The sequence below is a fragment of the Cyprinodon tularosa genome, unplaced genomic scaffold, assembly GCF_016077235.1.
Source record: "Cyprinodon tularosa strain WSP-4 unplaced genomic scaffold, ASM1607723v1 ctg211, whole genome shotgun sequence".
NCBI classification, from domain to species: domain Eukaryota; kingdom Metazoa; phylum Chordata; class Actinopteri; order Cyprinodontiformes; family Cyprinodontidae; genus Cyprinodon; species Cyprinodon tularosa.
In genome coordinates, this window is record NW_024038781.1 from 227,015 (window position 1) to 247,311 (window position 20,297).

A 20,297-nucleotide genomic window follows, 5' to 3' on the forward strand; every position below is an offset into this window, starting at 1 on the left:
CTTCGAGCAGCAAAAATAAAATTGTTCCATCTCGAGCAGCAGCACGTTTGCGGCACGTCAGATGCTTAAACGCGCCCGACGCGCTGCTTCAGTTGCTCAGACGCGCTGCGCCTGCTGCTCAAAACGCGCCGCGGGACCTTTTGCTGCGCCTTGACGCGGGTCAACCATTGACTTTGCATGTAAACTCACTGCTTCTGTCGCGCCAGCTGCGTCCGGTGTGAACGCAGCATTAGTCATTCGTTGCGTTCGCCTGTCTGCTAAGCTCAAAACAACCGTGCCTGGCTTGACGGAGAAACCAGGAGAACAGCTGTGCATATTTACGACAGTGCACTTTTACTTTCGCCCTCTGGGGGGAGCCTCGCTGGAAAATCAACACCGGTTGCATAGTGTACCTTTAACCTTTCAGAAGCCTGTCTGAATCCGTGGGCAAAGTGTTCTCCTTTTTGGAAATCAAAAAAGCCTACACAGGGCAAGAGTTTGAGACGAGTTTGAGACGAGTCCTCTAATGAATTTGTTAATCTCTTTACATCAGCTCCCAATTTAAAAAAAGCAACTTCCTAGACAGCATATAAAACAGTGTGTTGTGTTACACTGCAAATCCCATCGATAAACTGGATTTGTCTCCTTTTTTATATATATATTTTTCATCCTTCCTGTTTGGACCTGTTCACTTCCTGTTTGGATTAACTGAGTGTGCAGCTGTTCAGAGGATCTCCATCTGAAGTTAAGTTATTTTCTCTGTGATATCTCTGTATCTAAGTAACTCTAACTGACTACTTTAAAACATAGCACCTTCTGCTGCACTTTTCTACTGAGCACTTGTCAGTTTCACACGGTTTTATTTCTGATAGCAAGAAGTAGCTAGCCTAGGCTAGCGCTAGCTTAGCATTGCTATGGCTTCTCTCTCTCCCTCCCTTGACTCTTTTCCAACTCTTCCTTCTTCCTCTCCTCTCTCCTGCTCTCTGTGTCAGATGTTCAGTTATTCCTCTGCCTCCTTTAGTGATAATGGGATGTGTAATAAGTGTAGTATTTTTGTAGCTTTGGAGGCGAGGGTGTCAGAGTTAGAATCCAGGCTTCAGGCTGTTGAAGTAGGCCCCCCACGTAGCTGTCCTCCAAAAGTGCCTGAGCAGCCAGGCGATTGGGTAACTGTACGCAGAAAGCGTAGTCGTGGATCTCTGCCCACTGGTCACCACCAACCCGTTCACATTTCTAACCGGTTTTCCCCACTCAGTGACACACCCACTGAGAAGCCCACTCTGGTGATTGGCAGCTCCATAGTCAGAAACGTGGCATTAGAGACACCAGGGACCATAGTCAAATGTTTGCCGGGGGCCAGAACGGGCGACATCAAATCCTACCTGAAACTACTGGCTAAGGATAAGGTTAAATACAGTAAGATTGTTATTCACGCTGGTGGTAATGACACCCGGTTACGCCGATCGGAGGTCACTAAAATTAAAGTGTTGCTTCGGTGTGTAAGTTTGCCAAAAAAATGTCGGACTCCGTAATTTTCTCTGGTCCCCTCCCTGATCTGACCAGTGATGACATGTTTAGCCGCATGTCGTCATTCAACCGCTGGTTGTCTAGGTGGTGCCCTGAAAACAACGTGGGCTACATTAAAAATTGGCAATCCTTTTGGGGAAAGCCTGGTCTGATTCGGAGAGACGGCATCCATCCCACTTTGGATGGTGCAGCTCTTCTTTCTAGGAATCTGGCCACATTTATTAGTCCTCCAAAACCCTGACCACCCAGGGTGCAGACCAGGAAGCAGAGTTGTAGTTTAACACACATCTCTGCAGCTTCTCTACTGTTACCCACTCTTTACTCCATCCAGACAGTGTCTTGCCCACGACCAAAATCTAATAAATTAGCAAAGATTCCCAAAGGAGTAAATCATGATAATCTAATTAAAATCAAAATAACTCAAATTGGGGAAAAAGTTAAAACAATTAAATGCGGTCTGTTTAACATAAGATCGCTTTCCTCTAAAAGTCTACTAGTTAATGACTTGATTTGTGATAATCACATTGACTTGTTTTGCCTTACAGAAACCTGGCTGCAGCAAGAGGATTATGTGAGCATAAATGAGGCAACTCCTTCAAGCTATTTAAATTTTCACATCCCCAGAAGTTCTGGGCGAGGAGGAGGAGTAGCAACAATCTTCCAGTCTGACTTACTGATTACTCCCAAAACAGTTAATACCTACAACTCTTTTGAATATTTAACCCTTAATTTCCCTGATCCAAATTTCAAGGCAAGAAAACCTCTTCTTTTTGTAACTTTGTATCGTCCACCAGGTCCTTACTCTGAATTTTTAGATGAGTTTTCAGAGTTCCTTTCTGATTTGGTATTAAATACTGACAGGGTCATCATAGCGGGAGATTTTAACATCCATGCTGACATTGAAGGCGATAGCTTAAGAGCAGCCTTTAATGCTATCTTAGACACTATTGGCTTTGTTCAAAATGTGAATAGTCCCACGCATTCTCATCTTCATACTTTGGATCTTGTGCTGACATACGGCATAGAATGTGAAGAAATAACAGTATTTCCTCACAACCCTGTCCTCTCTGACCACTTTCTAATAACCTTCAGGATTACTTTAACAGAGTTCTCCTCCCCCAAAAGAAGGTTCAATTTTAGTAGATCTTTATCAGATAGTGCAGTTATAAATTTTAAAGAATCTGCTTCACTTTCTCTCTCCTCTGTGTCACTGAGCAGTGAGAGTGCAAAAGTTTAGCTTATTCCCCTTCACAGGTTTGAGATTTTGTTGATGGGGTTGCTAGTTCTCTGCGTATTGCCTTAGACAACGCAGCTCCTTTGAAAATGAAAACCGTTAAAAATAGAAAGCTTGCTCCTTGGTTTAATGCAGAGCTGCGTACTTTGAAGCAAAATGCTAGGAAACTGGAGAGAAAATATCGCTCCACAGGCCTGCGAGAGTCCTTCCTAGTCTGGAAAAATGGTTTACTGCTGTATAAGAGGACCCTTTGTAAAGCAAGAGCAGCATACTTCTCCTCATTAATAGAGGAGAATAAGAATAATCCTAGATTTCTTTTTAATACAGTTGCCAAACTCACCCAGAGCCATAGCTCTGTTGAACCGTCCATTCCACCTGCTCTTAGCAGCAATGACTTTATGGGATTCTTTATAAATAAGATTGATCTTATTAAAAATAAGATCATAAGCACTCCTCTATCCGCGATTGTACCTGAGGTAGTCATGGAATCTGAACTGGGTTTAGACTGCTTTGATCCAGTTGAACTCTCTGAATTAGCAAAATTATTGTCTTCATCTAAGCCTTCAACTTGTATGTTAGATCCAGTTCCAACCAGGTTATTTAAGGAGGTATTCCCTTTGATCTCCTCCTCCATTTTAATGTGATTAATCTATCTCTGTTACAGGGATATGTACCTAAAGCTTTTAAGGTTGCTGTAATTAAACCTCTGCTTAAGAAACCGTCTCTTGACCCAGATGACTTGGTCAATTATAGACCTATATCCAATCTTCCTTTCTTATCCAAAATTCTTGAGAAAGTAGTTGCCAAACAAGTTTGCGATCACTTCCACCATAATGAACTTTTTGAAGAGTTTCAGTCTGGCTTTAGAGCTCATCATAGCACTGAAACAGCTCTGGTGAAAGTCACTAAGTATTCTCATGGCCTCAAAAAATGGTTTTTGTATCTTGCTCGTCCTGTTGGATCTTAGGTGCATTTGATACTTGACCAAAATATTCTTTTGAAAGACTTGAATTTTTTGTTGGAAAAAGGAACAGCACTAGACGGGTTTTTAAAATCTTACATCGATAAATTCAGTTTGTTTTTAAAAGATAGATCTTCAAAAAGCTCAAAGGTTTTCCCTGGGGATACCACGGGGATCAGTGCGGGGACCAATTCCTTATTTATACACCCCAAATTTGGTAAATTATTGACAGCAGGGGTTTAAAAATTTCCACTTTTTATGCTGATGATACCCAGCAATCTTTTATAAATCCAGATAAAGCTAACCCTTTACTAGATTACAGGATGTTTTGAAGACTTAAAACCTGGATGACCTTAAATTTCGCTTCGAATGCGAAAAACGGTTTAAATAGTCTTTAAACCCAGTCTCTAAAAAAAAACTGATTACCCAGTCACTTCATTTGGATGGGTTTAAAAACTGATTTAAAAAATAAATAAAAAATCTTGTGTTTTTTTTTGATCAGGACCGAATTTAAAACCCCACATCAAAGGGTTTCTGAATTTCCTTCTTTCATCTGAGGAACATTGAAAAAATTAGAAATACCTTCCAGGGGTGATGCTGAGAAACTAGTCCATGCATTTGTTATTTTCAAGGCTGGACATTGTAATTTTTTATATAGGAAGTCCACAAACTGTATTAAAAGCCTTCAGCTACCCAAAAATGCTGCAGCCAGTTCTAATAAAAAATTAAAAAAGAGAGATCAAATCTCCCTTTTCCCGGCTTCTCTTCATTGGTTCCGTTAAATCAAGAATAAAATTTAAAAAATCCCCTTTCAAAATATAAAGCCTTAAATGGCCAAGCTCCATCTTATATCAAGATCTGATTGTTCCTTATTTTCCAACAAGATTTCGCTCTAAAATCTGGGGTTTACTAGTGGTTCCCTAGAATTTCTAAAAAGAATGGAGGCAGTTTTTTTATTTTATCAGGCTCCTCTCCTGTGGAACCAACTACCCCGTTTTAGTCCGTGAGGCAGACCCCAGTTACTTTTAAAAAGGAGGTTAAAACTTTCCTTTTTGATAAAGCTTTTAGTTAGAGTGGTCAGGTTTATCCCGAGATTCTTTAAAATTTCTGCTATAGGCTTAGACTTTTTGGAGGGCATAGGGACCCCCATTTATCATTTGCTTCTTTTTTTCCCCTTTTTTCCCCATTCGAGAATCGTTAGTTCAATCTCTAACCTTCTGCTCTTCTGCTTTTTTAGATAGCTTTGCCCGTCGTTCCTGTTTGGCTGTGACACATCCTGGAAAAAACATCACTGTGTGTTCTATCAACACCCTTGTTTATAGATGTTGGAGATCGGCCTGTTTTCCAGTGTGGTCCTGTTTCTCTGACCGTGACTGAGTGGATGTGCTTTCTTCGTCCTCTGGCATGGGAGCTGCCTTGGAGCTCGTCTGCCTGGCTGTGTGTTTCCTGGACGGGGCCGCCTTTTACAGCTGCTTTTTGTATCTCTGCTTCTGTCTCCTTGAACCCCAGTCGGCCTCGGCAGATGGCCGCTCACACTGAGCCTGGTTCTGCTGGAGGTTTCTTCCTGTTAAAAGGGAGTTTTTCCTCTCCACTGTCGCTACAAGCATGCTTAGTGTGGGGGATTGTATTTGAGTCAATGAGTCAATGCAATCAACTGGTTTTCCTTAGATAGAAAACTTTGTATCAATTTGATCTGGTTGAACTGTAAAGTGCCTTGAGATGACATGTGTTGTGAATTTGGCGCTATATAAATAAACTGAATTGAATTGAATTGAATCCTTCAATAATGCTACTCAGCAAGGCAGACAACCCCTCATGGTAAAATTAATATGTTTAATTTGGCTTTAATATGTTTAATGGTTGTGGGTGCGCCTATGATTAACTTAGCCTCTTGTAATAACTGAGCTAAGTCTCAAATTCAATCATAAGTTCTTGGAAATGCACTCTAATCTTGATAATAAGGAATAACTGCAAAATGGAGGATGTTGGAAGCTACAGAAAAAGGAGAATTAATATAAATAATGCGTTTAATGGAGGAATGCTTCATTACATGTAAAAAAGAAAAAAAGAAAGCAGATCTGGATAGAAATAATTGTGAAATCTATGATAAGGACGGAGTACAAGCTGCAAAAGAAAAGTCTGACAACACTGTGTGATTGTAATTCTAAATAATCTGAATGAAAACATCCTGTTTGTAAACATGACAGCAGAGAGGCTCTGAAGAACTGAAGACTTGGTAGTTTCAGTTTATGTAGCTGTGTGCAGATCCACACGACACTTAGCAAATGAGAAACAGTGGCTGTGCTTCAGTTACAAACCTTTGTCAATATTTTGCTCATTACAAAAACAACACAATTTCACAACTGCTGTATTTTTATTTAAAATCTAGAGTTGGACATCGAGAATGAACAGGAACCAGTTGCAATCTTTCAGTTCTCCCAGAATCGTTCAATTTATTCATTTATTTTCAATTCTAAGTTGATGTTCATTATGCCAATTGAAAATAGAAGTTGCCCGATATCAGCGAAAAAGAATATTCAGCAGTGTGTGCACAGCGGCATTAGAAAGTGTGGCTTAATGTTAAGTAAATGACCAGATTTAAAACACAGAGCCCCATCTTTGACGTGTTGCACCGGTGTTGTGCTAAAGTAGGTTTTCCTGAGGGAAATTGTACCTCCTCTAAATTCTCAGAGCAGCTATCCCAATTTCTCCCTTTTATTTTACATATATAGATACCCACCTTGTTTCCTACACATTCTGAATAAAGTGAACAGCACTTTAATGTAAATCTGCCAAACTTATGAATATTTTAAGCATCTGTGTCATATGATAAATCCCACTAACTGAATGACAGTAGGAAACCGCATCATTCCTCTGTCCATAAAAAATAAAACCAACCTCTTCCACGTCTAGCTGAGTGGGATGAAGGGGCAGTAAACAATGCAGAGGGGATAAATTCTGTCAGGATGCCGTCCTGCTGCGCTGCTTTTTAAACACTCGAAAAATTATAAGATTATCTTAGACTTCATAGGTTTGATATTTCTATACTGGTTGAAAATAACTAGGTGATCATTTATAGTAAAGTTCACACAAAATTATGTTTTAATTTTATTGAGAATAGCTTACCAATACCTTTGTCAGAATATTATTTATCTTAATGGTGCGTAACTCCAAGCTAAATGAAAACCCTGCATCTCCTTACTATACATCTCATTCAGTTCTCTATCTCAGGAAAACAAACTGATTGCATCGACTCATTGACTTGAAAGAAATCCCTCACACCAAGTATGCTTGTAGCGACAGTGGAGAGGAAAAACTCGAGGAAGAAACCTCCAGCAGAATCAGGCTCAGTGTGAGCAGCCATCTGCTGAGGCCGACCGGGGTTCAAGGAGACAGAAGCAGACATAGAAAAAGAAGCAGAGATATAAAAGGTAACTGTCAACCAGCTCCACAGGCGGCCCCGTCCTGGAAACACACAGCCAGGCAGATGAGCTCTGAGCCAGCTCCCATGTCAGAGGATGAAAGAGAGCAAATAGGGTTAGTCACAGTCAGAGAAACAGGATTACACTGAAAAACAATCTCCGGCATCTTTAAACAAAGGCTTTGATGGCAGCAGCATAGCTGATATTTCTCTCCGGGATGGAGTCACAGCTAAACAGGAACAGACCAGATGAAGCTACCATAGCACACATAGCATACGAAGCAAGATTATCTCATTAACCAGAATGTAGTTTCCAAGGATGCAACAGTACCACAGCTCTCGATCGTAAAGTATAACATGCATATGTAGCCTTTCTACAAAAATAACCCAACTGAAGACCCTATAAAGCCGTAATGAGTTAATGACATCATGTAAGTAGAACTTATGAAGCTCTGGAATGTCTTGCCCAATCAGAGGATTATTTACAAATATAAAAAAGGGAACAGTTGAAGCAAAGCAGTACATTGTTCTTCACACCTTTCATCTCAATACACACGCACTATTCATAAGGACGTCAGTGGTCACCCATCTACTTCAAAGATATGAAAGAACCTGATGTCCTAGAAAATCACCTTCACTGCTGCACATAATGACTCATAATGAGCTTTTCCAAATTTAATAACATTTCACTAAACAAAAACAGTTTTAAGGTAAGCACTAAACAGAAAAAATCTTTCCCCCTTGCAAATAAAACCCATCATGCCTTTCCAACAGTTTTATTTTTTAATTTTTCGTTAACATGAAGATAAAGTCATGGTGACTCTGTGGACAACAAAGTGAAGTTATAAGGCTAGATGGAGTAATGTTTTTGTTTGTTTTGAGTAAAACCAATCAGATCAACAATTTTTGTTAAAATACCTTGTGAGGACCAGTTACCAAGAAAAGTTCTACTACATCAAGAGCAAGATCAAAGAGCTTTGAGTTGGTTTAGGTCTAAGGAATTCATTCAGTTTAGTTTAGGGTTAAGTATACGTTTTTAATAATTAGGGTCTGGGTGAGACTATGCAAATGAATGGAAGTCAATGAAAAGCTCCATTGCAATGGAGAAAACTGGCATTTGTGTGTGTGCACGCTTACTTGTTTTTTTTTGTTATGTTGTGGGGACTAATTTTCTAGTAAAAGGAGGCAGGTATTAGATACATTGTGGGAAACATTTTCTATAAATCATAGCACATCTTGGGGGCTGACTTTTTCTCATGGGGACCAATGCCTGCTACCCATGGGTACAAATAATTTGTAAGGATTAGGTGTTAGGTGCAGGACTAAGATCTAAATTGAGTTGGGGAGGTTATGGTTAGAACTTTATTGAAACTTGGAGAAATGTACCTCTGCATTTAACCCATCCCCTTGGGGAGCAGTGGTCTGCCATTGTGTGGCACCCAGGGAGCAGTGTGGGGTTAAGGGTCTGGCTCAGAGACTCAGAGTGTCAGTCTGTGGGAGTAGGACTTGAACTCAGAACCTCAGGATTCCCAGCTCTATGCCCGAACCACAAGCCGGCCACTACCCAAATTAGGTATGAGCCCATAATGGTTTGATTTAGGCTAAGGGTCAAAGTTAGGCTTCAAAAATGGGTTAGAAATTAATGGAAGTCAATGGAAAGTCCCCACAAGGATGGTGTGAAACGTGTGTATGTGTGTAACCACAATGAAACAATAACGATGTGGTTCTTATAGTTGAGTTTATCAGAGATCTCCTGCCTTCCTGTGGCTAGGTTGCTCTTATTTATTACTTCCTGCCTTATTATTGTGTCGTACTTTAATTGAATATATAATGATGAATGTTGAATAGCTGCTAGAGAATAGATGTTATGTAAAGAATGCTGGTTTTTATTTTACAATTACTCATAAAGGCAGTTCTAATTTGAGTCAACAAAGTCTGATTTTCAGTTCCTGTTCTAAATTGTAATGTAGTTGTAGTTATATTATAACAAACCAAACTATCTGATCTATTCTATGAGATTCTTCTATTCAGAATAATGTCCCAAAAATAAAAAACTAAGCTATGGATAACTAGTGTTTGATCATTGAAATTTATCTTACATTTAGTGTCAATTTCCTCGAGTTACTACAAGTAGGTGTGAAACCTGAAGAAAGCATCCAGCAGAATTTTCACAGGTTTTAAGCTTCCTGTTCTTGAGGCTACTGTGGGTGCTTTATTCTAACCATGCTGTGGTAAACGTTTCCCACACATGTAGCACCTCTGTAGCCCTCTGCCCCCCCCAGTAACAGAAACACTAAAGGGAAACTCAGATTCACTACACAGATGGATGCTTTTAAGCATGCCTAGTCTTAATGAAAACTCTAAAATTTAGATTAATACCGATGACCACTGAGGCCAAATGAAAGGTTTATCGGTTCTCTGCAGAGTTTAACTGAGGTAAGTCTGCTGAGCAATCAAGAACAGTGACGCACGGTCCACAAAGCACCTATTGACACATCTGATCGTGCGGACAGCTGCAAAGGTCTTGATGTAAAATCAAATCAGCATCCTCAAAAAGCTTGTCAGCAGGGAGAAGCACGAAACACTCAAAACTAATGACCCAGAATCACGGACCATCGACACGCATCTCGCCAAAGAGTAGTTCTTCTATGGTTCTCTTAGACCATAACAATCTTATTTGGAAAGCCAAGTTATTACATTCTTGTTTCTTTTCATATACCCCAGCCCCTTTCAATAGAGAAGCAAGATGCTTCTCACATTTCCACCAATTCAGTAGGAGGCTTTCTATAAGGAATAAGGCAGTTGTTACCCATGTCCTTTGTGTGGAGACTCATGTAGCACTATCAGTCTTATACATCTCCCACACACTTTAAAACAGGCTTTGCGTCACAATCCTCTCAATTCCAAAGTTAACTCTGGTCCTCTAGAAAGCATTCATCTATTTTTCTTTACACTCACAAAATGGACACAGCACTATGAGCCACCAGCTTTCCTAGTGAAAAACCTGTGCTTTATCCCACTTGAGGCATGACTGAGAGTGGATTTCTGTAACCTGAAATGTATCTTAACTGCTGTTATGCAGCATAAGAATTAAAAGAGAAACTGAACTTCAATTCAATGGGAAAATACTTTTTTAATCCCAAAGGGAAATTAAATGTCACAGTAAGTAATATGGGTTTTTTTTTGTTTTGTTTTTTTTTCATCAAGTTATCATAGATTGTTGTAGATCTTAATAGCTGTAGGCAGGAAGGATCTTCTGTATCGGTCTTTCCTGCACTTAATCTGGAGAAGTCTTCTACTAAAGAAGCTTTGTTGTCGTTTATCTTCTGAAGAGGATGCTAACTGTAATCCATAATCTTCTTCAGTTTATGAAGAATCCTTATATGTGAAATAATCTCCTGAAGTTCTAGAGGAGTTCCTAGGACAGGGCTGGCCTTCTTTATGCCTCTAATCTCTGATGTTGTTACCACAGCAGATGATGCAGAAAGAGATCACACTCTCCACAGCAGACTTATTTAAGATATTTAGCATCTTGCTGCAAACGCCAAAGGAACTAAACTTCTTTAGGAAGTATAATCTGCTCTGTTCCTTCTTGTAGATGGCTTCACAGTTGTGTCTCCAATCTAGCTTGTTGTCCAGGTGAACAAGGAGGCATTTAGGCTACGTTCACACTGCAGCATGAAGTGACCCAAATCCGATTTTTTTTGCCCACATGCGACCTGGATCTGATCTTTTCATGGCTTTCTGAACAACACAGATCCAATTTTTTCCAATCCGACCCAGGCCACTTGGCAATGTGGTCCTGAATCCGATACGAATCTAATCTTTTCAAATGTAACCTGTGTCTGAAAGGCCAGGTCGCATTCAACCGACCTAACACTATTAGTAACTGACATAGGTCACTATTGTAGGGATGGGAATCGAAAACTGGTTCCTGTTCAGAACCGGTTCCGTATTTTCCGATTCCATGGCATCGTTTGGCAGCTCGCTGAACGATTCTTTTTTCGATTCCCGCAGCACCAGAGCCTAGAGCGTCGGCTCTGGGGAGCACGACTTACGTCACGTTTTTTACGTAAGTTACGCAAGTTAAGTAAGTTACGCAAGTTGGAAGAACTATTCGAGGAGGAAGACAACGAGCTGCGGTCACTTTGTGAATCAAAGCCCCGTCTTTCATTAGCCCAGAGGGTAGATCAGGAAATCCAGCTCTATAAAAGCTTGCCCTCCATCCCCTGCAGGGATAGCGCCACACTGTGGTGGTGGAACAAGCAAGATATGCTGCCCTTGCTATCTGGACTGGCTGAAAACTACCTCTGCGTGCAGGCTTCCTCCACCCCATCTGAGAGGGTGTTCTCCACGGCTGGAGACACCTTAAGCGCTGAAATATCCTGTATCCTTCCAGAAAAAGCAGATATGCTCATCTTTCTGCAAAAGAACTGTTAATTTTCCCTACTACTGTTTTATAATTAGTATTTTTTGTTATTTAAAATAGGTTATTATCCCATCATTTGTTATTAGACATTGTTGGTTATTAAGTTTGTTCTTGTATTCATTTTTCATTTAAACACAGATGTTACTCCAGTTTCACATTTCCTGTGGACATATTGATCTTGTTGAGTTTGTAAGATTGTGCAATAGTTAAGTAAACAAAGTTGATGCTGATAATCAAACTGTTTGTTCTCCTTTTTTCCCCAAATTGGAATCGAAAAAAGAATCGATAAAGAATCGAATCGTTTCATAGAATCGAAAAGGGAATCGGAATCGTGAAAATCTTTTCAATTCCCAACCCTACACTATTGTGCTGCTTGCTACACAGAAGAACCAAAAAAACAACAACCATGGTGGACGATGATGCGGATAGTAGTACTCGTACTCGTCGTCTCCCGCTTTATCCGAAACCAGGTCGCGGGGGCAGCAGACTAAGCAGAGACTCCCAGACTTCCCTCTCCGCAGACACCTCCTCCAGCTCTGTTGGGGGAAGCCCTAGGCGCCCCCAGGCCAGCCGAGAGACATAGTCTCTCCAGCGTGTCCTGGGTCGTCGCCTGGGCTTCCTCCCGGTGGGACGTGCCTGGAACACCTCCCGAGGGAGGCGTTCAGGGGGCATCCGAAGAAGATGTCCGAGCCACCTCAACTGACTCCTCTCGATGTGGAGGAAAACCGGCTCTACACTGAGCCTCTCCCGAATGACCGAGCTCCTCACCCTATCTCTAAGGGAGTAGTATTTATGTTTAACCGAGGTTTTAAGGTTTGGAAAGATTGCTAGATACGCTCCAACACTACCATCCATGTTTACTTCCGTTAACATGAAGCATGCCTGTGGAAAGCAAAGCCTAGAGCTTCCACTGTTCCTCCCATCCTGCTCTACTCGAACTTCCTCGGGGCTCGAGGAGAGCATGCACTATATTATTATACTCGTAGGAGCAAAACATGCGGAAATGAATGCTTAATTTAATATGACATAAAAAAAAATCCCCATCAGCATCCAGCATGTGTAAAGTGTCAGCCCAAATATTTTGTTTTTGATGTGTATTTTTGTAACAGGGATAACTGGGATCATACACGGTTTGTATGAACTGTGTTTGTCCTCTACTTCCAACTCAGCATCTCTTCATCCATGCCTGCGACAAGAGGTTTCTTTCGAAGTTTTGAGATGCGCCTTCAGAAGCTGCTGTGACCGGATTTGATTAAACTTTTAAGCCTCTCTGTATAAAATAAATATTTTGATCGAGATGAGAAATCTGCTTCCTGGCATGTTGAGGTACCAATAGTTTGCATCCAATCATTTAATTAAACGGTCTTAGTTTTGGGGAATATATAAGAATTATGCTCTAATTTGTAGTTAATGATCTGTCATTACCATATTTTTATTTGACAAACCAGATTTTCTATGTACTTTTTCCTCTTTGGTGCAATTGTGATTACGGATCTGGACCTGGCCGGACTGTAGCGGTCCGTGACATGACTGTGCAAGTACTCCACATGACATAAGTGAGCTGGGCAGAGCGGTGATGGAGGATGTGGAATCAGGGGGTAACTTGTTTCCTATAGATTTCACATTGCCCATGTTGATTCATGGAAGACATGGCTTCATTTATTGTTCCCTTTTTGTCTCCTTGCTCCTGCTCTGCCTCCCTGACGCCTCCTTTTTAAATCAGTCGGTACTTGCGGAAGCAGTTGATGTATTATTTCAGCTTTAGAGATGTTAAAGAGCTGCTCCCTGGTGTAAAAGATTATTTGCTATAGTTGCTGTGGTTAAGCATCATAACAAGTATCCAAAAAGGAATAAATAGAAGATAAACAAACAGAGAAACTAAAGTTCTCATAAAAAGAAAACCAGAGTCAAGCTAGCAGAGTTACTCCAACATGCAGCCCCCTTAAGCAGCACAATTAGAAGTAGAACATGGGTTTATTCCTATTCCCTTGTCAGCCATTATCATTGCAAAACACAAATGCTTGAATGAGTTATATTACTGGATATGTAATGAAACTGCATTTGAGACGAATTTCTAAAATTTCTAATTATTTTCTAATCTAGAAGTTTCTGTAGATACCACAACTCAAAATTAACACAAAAGAAAATTGGAAGTTAAGATATTTAAGCTACTTTCTTTGTGAAATATGCAGTTTAATTATTCTACCATTATTCTTTGAGGCTGTGCAATCAAAAGAGACAATACCCCCCCCCCCCCCCCCAGAGTGCTTGCTGAATCATTTAAATCGATAACAATTGCCAGGCCATTGTTGCAAAGGGCGACAGGAAATCCATATGGCTGGCTCACAGCCCACAAGCTATTTACATGCTCTAAATATAGGAGGGAACAACGTTTAACATTTGGTGGAAGACATTCACTCCCTGGAGCTTTGGGACTTGTGGGGTCGCCCGTCACTTCATAATGTAAGTTCTGGGTGCGGTTCAAATACTGAGCCACAAAGAGTTAAGCAACAGCTTTGCATTTCAAAAAAATGTCACAACCCTTCCATTGTACATCAGATCGGCTTCACTGCAGCTTTTTAGTTTCATTGCAATCATCACTTAATATAAAGGAAAGTGACTTAGCCACTGCTTTACATACACTAAAGAGCAATGTTATGGTATCCTAAAAAAAACAACAAAAGCCTCCATTCATGACGAGGTTAGAGCCTTAGGGCAACTCCTGCTAAACAAAGCGGTGAGGAATTGAGACCAAGGATTTCTGGTTATGTGGATTAAAGACTACTGTAGAGGATTGGGTATAGAGTTTGTGGAAAAGACCAAACACAGATGTGCTACAGTATAAACCTTTGGTCTTAAAGGCCATTTGGTAAATAGCTCTCCGCCCTGTTGGTCATTTTAAACTAAAAATGATGAAGTAAAACAACACCCTCACATCCTCTAAGCTCAGCAGAGTGTTTAAGAGAGTAAATAAGGGAACTTTACTACTGTTTACTCTTCTGAAACAGCTTTCTCACTGTTAGCCCAACCTCAAATGCATTAGTTAAAGGAATTACTAAAGGAGGCGTGACCTTAACAGCAAATCTTTTTAATGAATCATATGTCCCTACTCTAAATCCAATTATGTCCTTGAGTTATTATCATTATGAAAACCAAATAAAGGGGCTCAAACCTTTAAAAGATTTCTTTAGATTTCTTGGCATTATCACTCTTCTACATTGTTTGTCTGCAGTACAGTTTTCAAACAGACTGCATTACTAAAACATATAGTGTCCAGATAAATGAAATCATTCTCATCCTTCAGGTTTATAAAAATATCAAATTATAATATATGTTGTTTGACATTTAAAGAAGTCATTTTATACCATTAATACTTGGAACTGCTTTGAACCTTTTCCCTTATTGCTTGATAGATCAACACAAAGTGATGCATTCACTGTAACCGTGAAGCAGGAAGAAACAAGGATACATGGCTTGCAGAGTTTTTTAAACCATTACGAATCTGAAAAGTGTGGTGAACACATGCTTTCAGTCCATCTGAGTGCTTGGATGAACTACATTTTGCTGCAATTCCAGGAGCAAGTGTTTTAGGATATGTTTCTAACAGCCCTGCATCACTACAGACCGAATATTTTTTTTTATTCTTGTTCAGAGAAAAACTCTAGACTGGAAGGAGGATTTCTAAAAAAAAATAAATAAATAAAAATCATAACATCTAAAGCATTCCACTGGAGCTCTGGCTGTTTGTTTAAAGTTAGTTTACATTTCTGTCTCCATGAATTTAACCTGCTTGGGTCGTCCCTACAGCATGATGCCACCTCTGCCATGTTTCACTGTAGTAAATGTTGTGTTCTGTGTCAAGGGTTGAACATAGCATGTTTTTCTACATGTCTGATGGGGCCCCTAAATAAATGACCAAAAACATCAAACTGGTTATCGTTTCTTTGCTTTCTTTAAACAATTGTATTTTTTAGGTCATTCTTCCATAAATGCTCACCTGAGCTGTGGATCCTTGCAGCTTCTACAATTGAAGCTTTGCTTGCTTGTGTTGGTAGGTCTGCAGTGGTTTTAAAGGAATAGTACACCCAAAACATGATTAGCCTTCATTTTCTACTCACCCCCATGCTGAACAACACTCTGGAGTACTTTTTTGATATCTCAAATGCATCTGGAGATCTGGGAGGCTTCTTGCTGTCTGCTGACATTCAAATAATGGAGGTCTACAGCGCCCGAGACAGAAAGGTCCATAAAAGTCCACAAAAAACGTGTCAATATTCCTCCATACTGCTCGTCCAATGTATTCCAAGTGTCCTGAGTGGGTAGCATCCATAATTTACTCGAAACAAAGTCATTTAGAATGTTTTTAGAGCATAAACAGTAGTGTTTAGGATTTCCTAAAAGTGCGCGCCTGCGAGTTCACGACGCTACGGAAACCGCGGCAGACCAAACCAGATGAAAGTGCGCATTCAGCTCGGCAAAGAACTCATGCTCTTCCTCAACACTGAAGTCCTCAGACATTTTTCTGTCGTTGTTTCTTTCTTTGCACAGGTAAACAGCACATTTCTTCTTCTACGCTTGCATTATCAAGAGCAGACGCTGAATGCGCACTTTCATCTGGCTTGGTCTGCCGCGGTTTCCGTAGCGTCGTGAACTCGCAGGCGCGCGCTTTTAGGAAATCCTATACACTACTGTTTATGCTCTAAAAACATTCTAAATGACTTCGTTTCGAGTAAATTATGGACCCTACCCGCTCAGGACACTTGGAATACATTGGACGAGCAGTATGGAGGAATATTGACACATTTTTTGTGGACTTTTATGGACCTTTGTGTCTTGGGTGCCATAGACCTCCATTATTTGAATGTCAGCAGACAGCAAGAAGCCTCCCAGATCTCCAGATGCATTTGAGATATCAAAAAAGTACTCCAGAGTGTTGTTCAGCATGGGGGTGAGTAGAAAATGAAGGCTAATTATGTTTTGGGTGTACTATTTCTTTAAAGGTCTTTCTGATTTTGGATTCTAGATCAAATAAAACTTTCTGAGCTTTCCAGCACTTGAGTTATTGTTTTGCAAACAATCTCTCGATTTTTTTTCTCCATAAATTTCTCTCTGGTCTGTCTCATGTGTTATTTTGGTCTTTAATTGTTCAGTGTTCTCTGCTAGAACCTGTGAATCCTTTACACAGGTGACTACAGCAGAAAAATAGCTGCATTGAACTTTATTCAGGCGGACTAAAAGCTGTATGGTACAAAACTATTTTGTTCAATTTACTTTTATTAAAATAGATACATGACTTTGTATTGAGCCATAAAATAATATCCAAACACATTTTAAGTTTTTATCTTCTTGATGATAAAATGTGCAACATTTTAGGTATTAAAAATGATTTAAAAGAAACTCCATATAGGATTTAAATCATTTGAAGATCACATTTTACAGGCATCAGGTGGCCAAGTAAATAGATGACCTTTGGACACTATAAACATTTACACCACCCCACTAGAAATGTCACAGAGACCCCAGTACTGCCCTGGGTGCCTTCTTCAAATAAAGCTGGTACCAAAAAGCTTCCAGCCAGCACCAGGCACATTACAGAAAACACTAGCATGTCTTCCATAAACATCCTAAATTAAGCCACACCATTCCAACTGTACTGGCACTTTGCAGGGATCAATGTTTTCTACTCTGGAACAAAACGGCTTTAAAAAAAATCTATAATCAGATGGCTTTCTGAATGCAGGACATGTCACCATTATCAAAGTCTGGGCTTTAACTTTCAGTTGAATTGCTGGACCACAACCTGATGATGTCAAATGTGAAAAAGTTTTTGATCTGGTAAAATGATCTCAAATAGTAAGGAGATTGTTAATAATGGGATAATGTAGCTGTTATGCTTTAAAACCTGTTTGGGTTTTTTCCCCCCTAATGTTTAAAGTTAACAGGACGTCCCCGAAGTGGCTCCCTGGCTGGACATAAACCAATTATCATGTCCTGAACATTGTGCCGGATCAGTGTTTTGTAAAGTGCAGCATCTGTGCTTCCATTTCCTGCTCTGATATTAAAGTTGTGACAGCAGCAGAAATCCAGGGAGACCTTCTGTCTGGGTGACAGATCACCACCAGGTCATAACAACCAGGTGTCCGTGAAGCACTGAGTAAAGGAATAAATAAATGAAGCTCTCCAGGGTTTGAGGTGACTTTAAAAGCAGGCATGTGCTACACAAGAAGCAACATTGTGCAAACACAAAAAAACATCTGAAGATTAACCCGGAATCTACAGATTAGAAAGACAAAGACAGGGAGGTTCTGTACTGTTTTAGTCTAAGATGGACGCTGATAGAAAGTAATGCTTTTAATCAAATCCCAGCTATAGTTGGCTGTAAAAGCAACCCCTACCTTAAAGGTGTTGTGAAGAATTTTCGCAAGTTTTTTTAAGACTTGTGAACTCGTGAAGACAGGTTATCCAGGACAGCGAGGTGTGCAACCCTTTTTTCCACCTTGATCCCCGCTCTTTTTCACCCTCATGTCCCTCCATTGTCGCACAAACCTGCGCCCACTTTCTCACCGCCTCGGCTGTATCCAGACCCACAGCTAGTTCCTGATTGTCCCTTTTGCGTTGTGGCGTGGAATAACATAGCTCAGACAACACTTCAATATTGAGCATAAATAAAAACTATCTGCAGGAAGGTCACTGAGACACACAGCTGCAGGGAGTATAACCAGCACTTTAAATTCAATTCAGTTTATTTCTATAGCGCCAATTCACAACAAATGTCATCTCAAGGCACTTTAAAATTCAACTAGATCATACAGTCAATTTGATTCAGTTTTCTATCTAAGGAAAACCAGTTAATTGCATCAACTCATTGACTCGCATGCAATCCCTCACACTAAGAATGCTTGTAGCGACAGTGGAGAGGAAAAACTCCCTTCTAACAGGAAGTTAAAGTGTGCATGCACAGAAAAAATATGGCTAAAGGCTGATTTATATTGCCAAACTAGGTCGTCTGCGTAGGTGTCGCAGTGAACAAAAAGACGTCCCCGCCCCCTCCTCAGACACTCAGCTGCACCTCGCCCAAATTGTAGGTGACCGCAGACAGTGTCACAGACAGGAGACCGGCCTGTTTTGTTTTTATGAAAACAACTCGTGAAGTTTGACCAGCTAGAACATTGAGGTGCGCAAGAACGCTGGGACCCTTTTTCCACCTGGATCCCCGCTATTTTTCGCCCTCACGTCCCTCCGTTGTGGGTCAAAAATCGCCCCTACTTCCTCACCACCTTGGTCGTATCGAGACCCACAGCGTATTGAGCATAAATAAAAAAGGTCTACGTCAACCTCACTGCGACACACTGCTTCGGGGAGTATAACCAGCCCTTAACAGGGCGAGCACAAATGCAAACATATCACCCGAATGATTGACAATTAGGAGGACCACTTATTTAGATGATCCACGCGGAAATAAAAGATTGTCCTCTATATCTTAAAGTACTGGTTCATGTGAGTATATATTTACTTAACATGGCAGATGTGAAAGAATATCAGAACTCAAAGTGGGTTATTACTGCAATGAGTTATTAAGTATATCCATATAAGTGCAACATTAAATAAGATTTTTGTTTTTGTTTTAAAAAAAATGCACTGTAAGTCTGATGGGATTAATAAAGTTATTATGACGTTTTTTATAGATTTCAAAGGAGAGTTTAGGTGTTAAATCTAAGAGTTTAGTTGTATTGCGTTTTTCTGCAGAGATCACAGGTTTCATGCAGCTTTTCTGCCCTGCTGTCAATCACTTCACCGTCAGCTTGTTTACCTTGGAGCTGAGCCGACAGTGACTCCTGGTGCTGCTGGTACTTCACGGCCATCGCCTCCGTCCTCTTCAGCTGTTTATGCATCTCATAGGACATGAGCCCCCCGTACATCATCCCGCAGACCACGGTGAGCAGCAGCAGGCACTGGAAGATCCGCCGCTGCCTGCGGGAGCAAACCCCGTTTCCCATGTTGGACCCGCACCCCTCCCCGCCGCCGGAGCGACAAAGCCCCGTCTCTGCTGGTGGAAACTTCCGACTCAACTTTTCACAGGCCTCCCCTCACTCACCGAGCATTTCCACGCCACTATAAACAGCACAGCTTTACGTGTAAACAGTGTGCATTATTTAAACCAACTCAAAGCGACTTCAAAGGAACCGCTCGGATCTACGTCTCACTTCAACTGAAAACATGCAAAACTAAACTCTCGAACTTTCACGTTTCTCGGTCGCTTCGGTGTTTCCTCCTCCGCCTTCCGAAGTATCCAACGCAATTCAATCCAAGCTTGCTAAAGTTGAAAGATTCACACACAGGACGAGGCCCTGTGAAGTACCTTTAATTTTAGTTACGTGTCAACTGAAAGCAGCCCTCCATCCAACTACAGCTCTGCAGGAAGTCCCTCCTCTAAAGTCACAGATTTCAGCCCTCATGCCTGCTGCCAATTGGCCGCCAGGGAGCTCCATCAAAAGTCAAGGCAAGGAGCCACAGGTCAAATCACTCTGATGAGATTTTGTGCACTTTTCTCTTTTGGTCATTTCTAACTTGCAATAGAAAAGTACGGTAGAAAAGCCACTGATTACTACGTAAGAGGATTAGGGCCAGTGAAAAAATAGTTAACTGATTTTTCAATTTTATTTCAGTTTAATATGGGAAAAAAGTCAGAATTCTGACTTTAATCTCAGAAGTCTGACTTTTTTTCTTAGAATTCTGACTTTCATCTCAG

At 40.7% G+C, this 20,297-nt stretch overlaps 1 protein-coding gene across 6 annotated transcripts in view; it reads right to left on the reverse strand.

The window, feature by feature from the left end:
* golim4a (golgi integral membrane protein 4a) overlaps positions 1 to 19,756 on the reverse strand; it is a 39,033-nt gene extending 19,277 nt beyond the window's left edge. For 4 of the 6 annotated variants that reach the window (XM_038285556.1, XM_038285555.1, XM_038285559.1 and 1 more), the window contains exon 1: positions 19,359 to 19,545. In XM_038285556.1, coding sequence (XP_038141484.1) covers positions 19,359 to 19,545 — 187 coding nt within the window. Of the gene's footprint in view, positions 1 to 19,358 lie in introns of all 6 variants that reach the window. The other 2 variants (XM_038285558.1, XM_038285554.1) reach the window with 1 other exon arrangement.
* Positions 19,757 to 20,297: the final 541 nt, after the last annotated feature.